The sequence below is a fragment of the Octodon degus genome, unplaced genomic scaffold (genome assembly GCF_000260255.1).
Source record: "Octodon degus isolate 3935 unplaced genomic scaffold, OctDeg1.0 scaffold00021, whole genome shotgun sequence".
Lineage (NCBI taxonomy): Eukaryota > Metazoa > Chordata > Mammalia > Rodentia > Octodontidae > Octodon > Octodon degus.
Genome location: NW_004524597.1, coordinates 6,871,125 through 6,883,930, shown reverse-complemented (window position 1 = coordinate 6,883,930; position 12,806 = coordinate 6,871,125). Strand labels below are relative to the sequence as shown.

The 12,806-nt window shown below is 51.6% G+C and overlaps 1 protein-coding gene across 1 annotated transcript in view; it reads left to right on the top strand.

Annotated features, from left to right (window-relative positions):
- Mgrn1 (mahogunin ring finger 1) overlaps positions 1 to 12,806 on the top strand; it is a 44,507-nt gene that overhangs the window by 29,733 nt on the left and 1,968 nt on the right. Inside the window, exons 8-15 of the mRNA XM_023711398.1 lie at positions 719 to 823; positions 3,227 to 3,386; positions 4,511 to 4,620; positions 6,821 to 6,886; positions 8,343 to 8,566; positions 9,820 to 9,943; positions 10,226 to 10,268; positions 11,560 to 11,658. Of these exons, the coding sequence (XP_023567166.1) occupies positions 719 to 823; positions 3,227 to 3,386; positions 4,511 to 4,620; positions 6,821 to 6,886; positions 8,343 to 8,566; positions 9,820 to 9,943; positions 10,226 to 10,268; positions 11,560 to 11,658 (931 nt within the window). The remainder of the gene's footprint in view (positions 1 to 718; positions 824 to 3,226; positions 3,387 to 4,510; positions 4,621 to 6,820; positions 6,887 to 8,342; positions 8,567 to 9,819; positions 9,944 to 10,225; positions 10,269 to 11,559; positions 11,659 to 12,806) is intronic.

Below are 12,806 nucleotides of genomic sequence, written 5' to 3'. Positions count from 1 at the left end.
CATCTCACCAGCCCCATAACTCCTTTTGACTTAAAAGACACATGCACATGGGTACAAACGAATCTGTAGGCTCTGTGGGCTGTTCTTCCTTGGCCAATGTGACTGTGCAGGAGCCTAGAGGAACTTCTTCATCCCTACATTCCAGGATATCAAGGTCTGCATCTTGGGGTATGTGGGCATAAGTTACACACCCACCAGGTATCACAGTCACACTTGCAGGTCCTGAGCCTTGCTTAGGTTGAACTGTGGTGCCTGGAACAGTTAGCACTCAGTAAATATTTGCTGAATGGTACAAGTGGAAGGAAAGACAGAAAACAGAAAAGCTCCTTTGTTTTCACTGACTGCTGGAGATAAGGCAGTGTCTAGCAGACCTGGGTTAATTTTTGTCAGTGCCTGAAAGGAAGCATGGAAAATTCTAGAACAAGTAGCTATAGACTAGCACAACTTTTCTTTGAGGTCATTAATTTTATGGTTGATTCTGGGAAGGCATTCCTGATGGCCTTCTACTTAAAGCATTGGGAGAATTTAGTAGGGGTGGAATGGAGACATGGGCAGGACTGCTGGGTAGAGCAGGTCTCTTAGCCTTCTGGGGTGTGCCCACCACCTGGGAGTGGAGCTGCAGAGGCCCACAGGACACCCAGCCCCGCTTGTCCCCGGACTCATTCCCTGCATGTTGGAGGTAGTGTAGGCCCAGATGATGAGGAGCCCTCTAATGGAGGCTGGCCAAACCTACCACACCTTTTCTGTTCCTCAGGTGGACCGGGTGAGCTACCTACTGCAGGAGATCTATGGCATTGAGAACAAGAACAACCAGGAGACCAAGGTTTGTCCTTGTGGGAGCCTTCTTGTGCTCTAGGCTGACCACTGACCCTATTCCCGTTACCATACAGAAGCCCATTCATGGGGATGACTAGCTCTAGTCTTCCTGAAGGGTGTGGGGAGCCAGTCCCCTTTCTTCCTCTGGAAGCCCCGGGCTCCCAGGTGCCATCACTCTTTCTTAATTCTTTTAAAAAGTTAAAATTTATGAAACATTTTGCCTTTCGGTTTGTTGGTTCATTTTGCACCCTTCATCCATGTCCTGCAGAGTAGTCTGGTACTCAGGAACCACACTCCCTCCACTATTTATTTATTTATTTATTTATGTGTGTGTGTGTGTGTGTGTGTGTGTGTGTGGCCAGCTCAGCCCACCAGGGGGCGGGGCTGACTGGCATGTGGTGCTGGGGGATTGAACCGTAGTCCCTGTGTTTGCTAAGTTTGTTCTAAGTAGGTGCTTTATTTATTTATTTTTTTTTCAATTTGGAAGCAGATACTTTATTAACTGACCAAATTATAAAAACACCATGGTAGATACCTTAGTTCATCCTTCTAATAAGCCTGTTGATCTGGTCTTCCCTATTTCCTGCATCTCCACCTTCTACAAAATGGGTGGTCTTTTTCTTCATTCCACCTCGAGGAGATGATAACTTGAATGGCCACAGGAAATTATTTGCCTCTTTGAAGCGTTTTCCAACAGTATAGATCTCATGAATCAGATCCTCCATGCAGATGATTCCATATTTACCAAGAGATCGAGCAATCAATGAATTATCTGTCAAGGCAATTCGCTTCTTATTGATTTTGCCGTAGCCACGCTTGTATATTAGTTCGTTCACTGACTTCAGGTTTGGGTACCCCCATGCAATGTATGGCTCCACAATTCTCAGCATGTTAATTGAAGCCTTGTTGAGCTTAACGAAGGTACCATTGAAGATTTGGCGAAGGCAAAGAAGCTGCAACACCTTGCGGACCTTTGGGCTCACACCATTGATGCCCCTGATCCAGATGATAAATGCCAGTTTGGGCTCTGCAGGGACATAGAAGTTGCCAGCTTTTCTCGCCATCCTAGCCATCCGGATCTCAGTTCTGTACATCTGTCTGTACTCCTTATGATAGTGCCTGGCTTTTTCATAGATGAGTTTCCTCCTCGCCTTGCGAAGCGTCTTCTGGGCAAACTTCTTTCTCAGGCGCTTTATCTTTAGCTCTGCGAAATGTTTTCGCTTTTTCATAAGGGTTTCTGGCACAGCAGGAACCTTCTTTTTCTTCTCTTCTGCAACCTCCATGGTTCCAGCGGGAAAGAGGCTAAGTAGGTGCTTTAGACCACTGAGCCATCTCACCAGCCCAACTCCCTCCACTTTTGTTCCACCTTGGGTCTTTTCCTTGCAGTCAGCAGTCACCACCACTGCCCTCTGCTGGCCACCTCGTGCCTGCCTCCCTGCAGACTGGTGGAGGGACTGGCACAGCCAGGGGAGGCAGGAGAGTGTGAAAGTGGAACTTGGTTGACCTTGTTTTTGAAGCACACAGTGTGAAGAAAGCTGCCCCTGTTGTTTCAAACCTCTCTGATAGTCCTACTCCAACCACAGTGAGCAAGTACTCTGCCCATCCACATGCTTTGTGACAATGCCTGGCTTATTTCTCATTAAGGACCAGATAGTAAATCTTGTTGGCCTTATGGGCCACGAGGCGTCTATGGCATCTACTCAGAACTGCAGCTGTAGCTTGGAAGAGCAGCTGTAGACAACACAGAGGTCTGGCTTTGTTTCAGTAAAACTGTATTTGCAGAAATATGTGGCAGACATAGTTTTCTGATGCCTGTTTAAAACGTTTGCTCTTAATCCATGTGTTTGTTTCATGAAAAATTTTACTATTTAATGATGTCTCAAACCAGTTAGGCTTTTTTTTCCCCCCAGTACTGGGGATTGAACCCAGGACCTTCCCACTGAGCTACATTTCCAGCTCTTTATTTCTTACCTAGAGACAGGATCTTGCCAGGTTGTCCCAGCTAGACCCAAATTTATGGTCTTCCTGCCTCAGCCTCCCCAATTGCTGGGATTAGAGGCACATATGTCACCAAATCCAGCTAATATATGTTCCTCAGCAGTGTATCTCTTCAGCATTTTCTCTCTGGGCCTGAGGAGCAGAAAGGGGCCATGTTTTTGTAGTTTGGGGGAAGAACAGGTTCTATATGAGCTTTATTCCTAGGGCAGTTCTAGCTGTGGCTCCTCAGGAGTTCTGCCTGACTGAATCCATCCCCCTTTAACCTTCTTTGGGCTTTCCCTTGCCATGGCAGTCCCCAGGGAGTGGAGATGGCAGTGGGACAGTTGGGTATAGGAAAGCCTGCTCCAGGCAGAGTGATACGCAGCCTTTGACCCTCAGGAGACCGCTGACCCATAGGCCCTTATCTCCGCAGCCCTCAGACGATGAGAACAGTGATAATAGCAGCGAGTGTGTGGTGTGTCTGTCAGACCTGCGGGACACACTGATCCTGCCCTGCCGCCACCTGTGCCTCTGCACCTCCTGTGCTGACACACTGCGCTACCAGGCCAATAACTGCCCCATCTGCCGACTGCGTGAGTGCATCCAGGGTCTCTGCCTGGAGGGTTCTGTCCACCTGGTCTGGGTAGTCTTGGGGGCTACCAGTCCCGTTGGCACCCTTGATCTTTAAGCAGTGTGATGTTGCCAACAAGTGATTAACGTTGGTACCTACACTGGCCTCACTGGTATGGGGTGTTCCAGGGTAGATGTGTACAGTGATCCTTGAACTGGGTGGAGACTGATTGTGAATGAGATCTTTATTGTAAAGGTTGTATAGAAAAGATTTTGTTTAAAAATTAAAATACTCAAACGCAAGGATCTGAGTTCAATCCCCGGTTCCGCCAAAAAAAAAAAAAAAAAAAAAAAAAAAAACACACACACACACACACACACACACAAAAAAAAAAAAAAAAAAAAAAAATTAAAATACTCAAAATGGAGTCTTCCGTCACTATCTTGGATCTCAGGTGTGCCTCCCAGTGGCCTTCTCCGTGAGATGAGTTGGGGTTCCTTACCACAGGTAGCTGAGATCAGAGTGCTTTGCTTGGGAGAAAATGAAGGTAGTAGTGGGAAGTGCAAAGCTGGAAGGAAATTGTGTGTGGAAGTTGTGTGGCTTAGGTTAGTTCTCCGCAGCCTGGGGGAATGTCCTCCCTTGTCTTGCCTTGTTTTGGGTCTGATTTGGGGGCCTGCTTAATGTAGATGTGTAGTCTGCACTCTTCACATTCCCAAGTCTTAGGGTTGGGGCAGTATGCTTCTGGGCCACAGTGGGTAGAACTGCCCGCAGGAGGAGCCTAGATTCTCTGTCCTAATTCATCCTCATCAGTGTTCCTGGTATGGGATGCCAGGCAGCTTCCAGCTGCCAATCTGGCCTCTGGACTCAGTGCTATAGCCCTGGTGGTATCAGCCACAGTCACAGTTGCCAGCTAGTACAGTCTGGTGTTGGGTGGTTTGTGGTGCAGCCACTTAGAAACTACACTTGTTGTCATGGCTGTCTTTCCCTGCTTGGTACCTGGTATCAAAGATCCACTCAGCCCCTGAATAGAAATGTATCACTTGCCCCAGAACTGCTGCAGGTTGGGAAGGTGTGCTCCTGGGCTTGAGGGTCCCTCCAGCTGCTAGAGCTGCTGTCCTTGCTAACACAGATCCCTCCTCTCCATAGCATTCCGAGCCCTCTTGCAGATCCGGGCCGTGCGGAAGAAACCAGGGGCCCTGTCCCCCATCTCCTTCAGCCCTGTCCTGGCCCAGAGCATGGACCATGATGAACACTCTGTAAGTGCCTCCTCTGCCTCCCTCCTCTGTCCACTAGGCAGTATGGCCCCCACAGGAGCTCTGAGGTGTTAGTGGGGGATTAGGCTGGGTCTATGGTGTGGCTGCTGTGGTAATTGTTGGCCTCTGCCAACAAAAGAGCCTGCAAGGCAGGCCTGTCCTCTTTGCTGAGTTCACATCAGTGTTTGTAACCATCTCCACCAAGCCAGATGAACCAGGCACCCCTGCCTCTTTGTAAATGAGCTATTACCATTCCTGATGAATGAGCCCAGCCTACCAGCCTCATCCTGGGCACTCTAGGGGCCTCAACAGATGGCCCACCAGCCTCCCTTATGGGACCAGGTAGGTAGACTTTGCTTTAGGCAGGCAGTACCCACTTCAAGGACCTGAAAGGGGGTATGAAAGAGAAGTGGAGGGACAGTCTTGGGCAAGGAGTGAGACCCAGATACACAGAAACAGATGCAAGAGTTGGGGTTAGGGGTGGGTAGGAGGGTCTGAGGTAGATGGGAAAAGAGTGATGGGAGTGAGTAGGATTGGACATCTGGGCAGGGTCTGTGCTTTGCTCCCTGCTCCCCACTGCCTGTGAGCATAGGCAATGAGGCAGTCCAGTGGCTTTTGAAGGCCTTGCTTCCATTTTAAAAGATCAGACTGAAGCCTGTGGACTGGTGCACCCCAAGACAGGCCTGCTTTGGGTGGTTCCACTTACATGCCTCCTTTATCTGCATCAGACTTAGCCTGGGCTGGCTGAGTGCCCTGGCCACAGGTGTGATGTGATTGTTTATACAATGTTTCTGAAAGTTGTACAAACATTTAAAAGCCCAGAAACTTCCCTTAAAACCCAGGCTAAGGGGGGCTGGGGAAATAGCTCAGTGAAATAAGTGCTTGTGAGTTCGATCCCTGGTACCACCACCAAAACAAAAAAAGCATAGTATATTTACTGGGGATATAGCTCAGTGACGAGTACAAGGTCCTGAGTTTGATTCTTGGTACAAAAAAATTACCATAGTTTGCAGCTGGGGAGATGGCTCAGTAGAATAAGTGTTTCCCTAGCAAGCACAGGGGCCTGAGTTCAATCCCCGGTTCTGCTAAAAAACCAAAACGGTTAGGTGTGAAAGCACATCCTTGTTATCCCAGCTGTTTAGGAGGTTGAGGCAGAAGGATCAGATAAGTTTGAGGTTGACCTGAGTAACTTAGTAAGATCCCGTCTCAAAATTAGATAAAAAGGTCTGGGGATGTAGCTCAGGGTAAAGGCTCATTTCCTAGCATCCCCGTCCCCAAATCCAAGGCTGTGTTCTGGTAGCTGCAGCAGAGGCATGATGTCCTAGAGGGGTCCCTATCACTAAAGCCCACCCCTGGCTCCAGCGGGACCAGCCTTGCAGTCTGGCTTCCTGGGTTTGGTCAGCACAAGGGCTCCTGAACTGTGGCCCTCCAGTGTATGTAGCATTGGTTTGATCTAGGAGGCTCGCACACCTTCACTTTTTGGTCCCAAGAACAGCTTAGGTATGGTCTGCTGTTTGAAGGAGGTGTCTAAATATTTCATAGGGATTGACTGATCCTCAGTGTTGGTGGGTTTATTGTTGCTTTTTCCCCCTCCCAGTTTCTACCCTGATTCGGGGTCAAACAAGTCCCCCTTTGTATTCATGTCTTCCTCAAAGTGAACTGAGGTACCTGTTCTCAGGCCATAGGGCCTTGCTGTGTCATTAGCCAAGTGGCCTGTCGTGCCTTGGGGGGGCACTACCTTCCCAGGACCTTTCCTGGTGCCCATCAGGGTTCAGAGTGCTATGAAGGATGTTTTTGTCCCCTGTCTGGGCCATTTCCTGATATGTCCAGAAAGAGCCCATATTTAATATTTTCTGCAGGGAGCCATTAAGTTAATCATGGGGTTGAATATCTATGTACCACTACCCACCTTGGCCCAGACATGCTGCTCTGGGGTGACCTGGGCCATAGTGGTGGTGGTGGCTGGGGACGAGTTGGATTCCACAGCCTTGCGGCTGCAAGTGAAACCAGCTGTGTGGCTCCGGGAGCCACTGAGCTTTGCAGGCAGATGCCCAGAGTCTTGATTCAGAACTGGGTTTAGTGTGGTTCTGAGTTCACATGCATGTGAAGTTTTCAGAGTTCTGAAGAACAGCAACCCTGTCCCACCACCCCAGCGCCGTATGAGGGGTAGTTGTTGTAAAACATATGATTTTTATCTTGACAGTGTCCCTTTAAAAAATCAAAGTCGCACCCTGCCTCCCTGGCCAGCAAGAAACCTAAAAGGGAAACAGTAAGTGTGCTTGGTCCTACAGCTATGTTTTTGCCCTGCACCCTTATTTTTAAACCAGTGACAAGTGTGGGAAGTCATTTTCACCCCAGGCTAATATGTTTGATTAACGCATTCTGTCAAATCCACTCTCTCCAGTCCTGCTGACCCTGTCCAGGAGTTTTGTGGAACAAGCAAAGCTCAAGGTCTGTTGGCAAAATGCCAGTCCCCCAGGTCCTGCTGCAGGGTGACAGTGGCCTTAGGCCATCCCCTTGTCACCAGCTTTGCCTTGCTGTGGCTCCTCCAGTGCCCCCGTTTCCCTTTTTTTTTCTTGCTGGCAATGGAGTGGATGTTGAAGGTGGAACTAATAATGTTGCTGCTATTTTTGCAAACAGCATACCCTGTGCATGCTCATTGGTCTTGCATCCCCTGCTCTCTGCCCATAGGATTTGGCTTTTTGAGTGGAGAACTCTAGTTATCTGGCATTTTCCCTACATCCCAGGGAATAGGCATGGGGACTGGAAAGCAGGTTGTCACAGGATCCAGCCTCTTCCCAGAGTCTCTGCTGGCCTGGTAGGCCCAGCTGAAATCCCGTGCCTCCTGCGGTAGCTTAGAGAGGTGGAAACTGCTGAAGAAACTACCCTGAGCTTTTCCTTTTCAGAAGGGTGAGGGACTCAGCAATCCTTCACCTTTAAATTCAAGGCAGGTGGGAGCAGATAGAGGTAGACAGAGGTCCAGGATGCACCCCAAGCCCAGTGCCATCTTTAGTCCCCAGGGATGCTCCTCAGTCCCTGTTCCTTCCAGAGCCTCTCTAGGCAGGCTAGAACCTCATGTAGGGAGCACTTCACAACAGTTTGCCTCTTTCCCTGGTATCATGAAAGGGAAGTGGGCTCCACACAACCCTCTTCAGTGGCCCAGTGGCCTGGCTACTGCTCCCTGGCACCCAAGCCTTCCCTGACCCCCGACACCAGCCTTACCAGTTCTGTCCATTCCTGCTTAAGGCTGTAGTGGCTCTTGCCCACATTGTCCCCTCATCCACGTCAGGACTGCTGAGGCCAGACTACCCCTGGTCCAGGGCACGCATTTGCAACTGTTCTTTTGCCTCTGGCATGGCTCTGCTTTCCCTTCTCTTGAGTGCTCCTTTCTGTCACTAACCTCTGACTTTCCACCCTCTGCCAGACAGGAACAGAAAGCATCAGGCTGGCTGAGGCTAGGTGTGGGGTGCCTCTCGCAGATGTCTCCTCACCCATCGTCCTGGGCATCTGGGGTGTGGGTGCTGGAGCTGATGGTGAGGGAGCCTTGGTCAGGCTGGCTTTAGTACTAAGATGGTCACCTTGCAAAGGAGGAGGACTCTTCAGTCCCCAGAAGGTGAAGTGGACACAGGATGGTCAGCAGAGCGGGCCTGGGGGATAGAAGATCCTTGGGACCTGAGTCCATTTTTTGGCTAGCCCCTCTTGATCTGCCTTTGTCCCCTTTGCAGAGCTCTGACAGCATCCCACCTGGCTATGAGCCCATCTCCCTGCTTGAAGCACTCAATGGCCTGCGGGCCGTCTCCCCGGCTATCCCTTCAGCACCCCTTTATGAGGAAATCACCTACTCAGGGGTCTCGGAGGGCCTTTCCCAGGCAAGCTGTCCACTTGCTGGAATCGACCAGGTTCTAGAAAGCAGCCACCAGAGCAGGCAACAGAGCAAGTCTCCTGACAGGTGAGGCCCAGAACACCACACCCTGCCTTGGGCAAGGGGGATGGAGGGGAGAGAGAAGTACAAGGTGTATCTATGGCTTGACATGATTTCCTAACACATTTTTTTTGTTGTTGTTTTGGTTTTTTTTGTGGAACCGGGGATTGAACTCAGGCCCTTGCGCTTGCCAGGGAAGCGCTTATTCCACTGAGCCATCTCCCTGGCCCCCAACTAACACATATTTTTGAGATTCAGTCCAGAAGGACTCATAATACCTAGTAACAGATACATTTGTGGCAGCAGAGCAGAGACAGCAGCTCCCTCTCTCCTGTCCTGGTCCCAGCCCACCCTGGTGGGACTGCTGCTCACTCTTGGCAGTTTCAGGGGCCTGTGCCATCTGTCTGCATTGGGGCCCAGTTGAGCCTTAGGGTTTCAGGAATTTGTGGCAGCTTGTCACATACGCACGTCCCACCAAGTGGCCAGTGATGTCACTCAAAACTCAGACCCCAAGGAGGAAGCAGGTGCACATGGTGGCACCTGCTGAACCTAGAGCATGGTCCTGTTCAGGCTTTGACAAGAGCACCAGTCACAGACACCAGGGGCCTCCCAAGGACCACACTCCTCAGCTGGCCAGGGGTTAGTTGTGGCTCTTGCAAAGGATTGTAGGGAGTGACTAGCCAGCCGCTGCATTGCCTCCCTTATGGTGGGATTGTTGCACTGTGATTGAATCCAGGGCCTTCGTCCTGAGCTACATCCCTAGTCCTTTTTTATTTTGAGACATGTTTTTAGTTTGAGACAGTCACTGTTGCTAGTTGCCCAGGCTAGGCAAAATTGCAGTCGTCCTGCCTCAGCCTCATACTGCTGGGATTATAGTTGTGCACCTTCCATGCCAACTGTTTTTTAGTGGGAAAGTACAGGGAAGGTCTTGTTCTGTGCCACCACTGTGCTCCCTGCACTGAACCCAAGTGGCAGAACAAGTCTAGAAATACATAAACATGTATGGCAGTCCTTCCTGCCACTTCCCACCTGTGTCTCTTCTGTTGGTGCTTTCTCTTCTCTTCTAGAAATGAGAGAATGTTGAGACTGTGCCAGTGTCCCTCAGAGGGCCTCTGTTGGCAGCTCTGAGTTGCTAGTCAGGGCTGCACAGTATCTGAGGTGGCTCTAGCCCCCAGATAGTATCTTTCATTGGCTCCTGGTGGACAGGAAAAGGTGGCTATGCTTGGGCAGGATTGTTGCTCCTGACCTAGCTGTCCTCCATATGCCCCTTCTATCCCTAGCACCCTGCGGTCCCCATCATCCCCTATCCACGAGGAGGATGAGGAGAAGCTCTCTGAGGACTTGGAAGCTCCTCTCCCACCAGGTGGCCCGGAGCTGGCCCTGGGGGAGAGCAGCTCCCCCGAGGTGAGACTTACCCCAGGTGAGGCCCCACCCCATTATCTCTGGGCCCTGCCCCATGGCCCCCCAGTTGTATGACCCCGGTGTTGGTGTCCTCACCTATGGGTTGGGGTACCATATGATGGAGTCACTATGAGGGCTATAGGAGAGCTGGTTTGTGAAGCCAAGTGCCCAGTCGCATCTTTGTGTCCTGTGGTGACAGCTGCTGCCATTGCCTTCTGCCTGGTCTCAGGAGGTTGGCACCAGACCTGCTGCAAAGCTCCAAGTGGCCTTTCTTCTGTCTCCTAGAGTTTCCTAACGGAAGAGGTTGATGAGCCATCACTGAAGCAAGGTGAGCCCCTCGACTCTCAGAAGCCTGACTTCAGAGCCTTCCCAGAAGCACCTCCTTCTGGGCGAGCTTTGGACACAGTCTGAAACAGCCCTGCTGCTGCTGCTAGGGTCTCCTGACTACTCTTTTGTGTTTCCTAGGACCTGTCATTGTTTCTGGCCTTGGGCCATTGATCCACAGTGTTGGCAGAGGCCTTGTTCACTGGCTAGCCACCTGTGCCTAGCCAGGACAGGACAACTTGAGTGGGGGCAAGGATGTGTTTGCTGTCTTTGTGGGTTGTCTTGTCATCTCCTGGCTAAAATGAAAATGAGAATGACTTGATTCTCCTCACCCCTTCCATTAGCAAGACAACATGGCTGGGGTGGGGCTGGGGGGGTGGGGAGGTGGCCTGCCCACCCCATGAGGCTATGGACTGTGATGAGGTGCCTTCCCACATCTCTGTCCACCATCTGAGCCCTTCCTCACCAGCATCCTTGCTGGAAAGTTGAAGAAAGAAGGCTGAGGGCTGGCATCAGGGGCCACTTAAAAGGTGACAGAGTTACAATTTGGTCCCGGCTGGTGGCAGGCCAGTAGTATGGTGAAGGCCTCAAAATAAGCCACTCTGCTATGGGAACCACCTCCCCTCAGGTGGAGCTCGTCTTCAGCTGTACAGGCTGCTGGGCCAGGTCTTCAGACACAGGACCCTGGACCCTGGGCCTGCGCCGTGGGCATGGGGTCTCCTGGAAATGGTGCTGCACTCCACCCTCTAGATCTCACCTCAGGTTTCTGTTTTGGGAGCTGGGTCTATGAGTGGAGAATTCAGTCTTAGTCTCAGTTGGTATGACCTTGGCAGTGGGACACTCAGTAAGTCCCCTGCTTTTCCGATCCTCAGCTTTCTGACCTCAAACTTGGACCCTTCCTCCACTGTCTGGGCAGAAGCACATGCAGGGATGGGGGCCCTGGTTTGTTTGAGCCATTTTTCTGCCAAGGGATACTGTCAGCAGCAAAGTGCAGGTCCCAAGCTGAGGAGGATATGTGTGAGTAGAATCAGCTTTGAAGCTCACCATGAAGGACAGCAGGGCCACAGGTTAGGCAAGGATAAGCAGGAAACAAGAGTGCTTTTGTAATACAGACAAGAAAGGCCCTCACTTGGGGGAGAGAAGAAGGAAAGGAAGTGTCCACCTTTGGGATCACTGGAGAACTAGTGAAATCAGTGGAGTCAGATTGGGGCCCTCCACCTCTCAACCACAGGGATCTGCCAGGGCCTGCCCCTGCTAGTCCTGCTGACCTTGCTCCCCTCCCCCACCTGCTGCAGGGAGCCAAGTGGCATCCATCGAGGAGGTCCTGCAGGATTGCAGCCCCGAGCTCCAAGGTTGTGCCCAGTCAGGTCCTCCTGCTGACATCTACCTGCCAGGTAATGGCATGGCACCAGCTAGGCCTAAGGATGGGGCTTGCTTTGATGCCTTGTGAGTGCTAGAAAGGGCTGGCACCTCCAGAGCTCAGTTCCTGTCCCCAGCTGTTAGGAACATTACTGCACTCCTGCCAACCCCCACAACAAGACTTGGTCTGGGCCCACATGTGCTTGGTGTACTCCTGCAGGCCCTGGCTCTCTGGAGCAGGGCTACCGCCCAAGGCCCCTTCCTACGCTTCAGTGTGCTCATCCCTGGGAAGAAAGAAGCTGTGTGTAGGAGGACATGATCATCCCTCCACACACACCTGGGGCCTAGGTGGGCCCTACTGGGATTGCAGTCTTTCGGCCCTGGTCTGTACCAAGAGCACAGCAGGGCCTCTGCCCGAAGGGCTGCAAACTAAAGGCAGAGGCCTAGGGTCATGTTGGGTGCCAGGGGGTGCAGCCCTGGCCCAGGAGTAGTGCTGGGCCCACTGCATGTATCCTCCACATGCCCTTCCCAGGCTGGCAGCTAGAGTGTGGGTAGGGAGACAAGGGCAGACCCGCTGTGTCCCTGTGGTGGAAGTGTGGCTGAGCTGCAGTTTGCAGCTCGTTCTTGGTGGCAGCAGACAGTCTGTGCACATTCTATTTCTAGAGCCCCTCCTTGTCCTAATGTCAGTGCCTTTTCTGGGAGTGCTGTGCTTGTCTACCTCCTCCCTGCTCAGCACGGGCCTGTGTCCAATTCTTCTCCCTCAGTGTAGAGGAGTAAGCTCTGCCTGCTCTGCTAGGCAGCCTTGGTGCAACAAATATTCTGCCTCTCTGACGGGTTTCCCCTTCATTTCATCTTCCTCCACCTCCATGTCTTCCAGAGCTTCCCACAGCTAGTGGAAGGTGGCTTCCAGCAGGCCTGGCTTGAGGAGCTGAAGGCTTTCTCCCTAGACTAGGCAGCCTGATCAGACTCCTTTAGTGAGTAGGGTCCCCAGAGCAGTGGCTCGGTCTGGGTATGTGTAGCTACTATTCCCAAGAGCCAGGGCCTGGAGAATCAGAGAGCCTCAGGATGACACCAGGCAGTATTCCAGTGGTCCCGCAGTAGACAAGTGGGTTGTCCAGCAGACTCTCTGCAGTCTGCCTGTGGCTTTAAGGAATCCTCCCTCCCCTCCCCTCCCCTCCCCTCC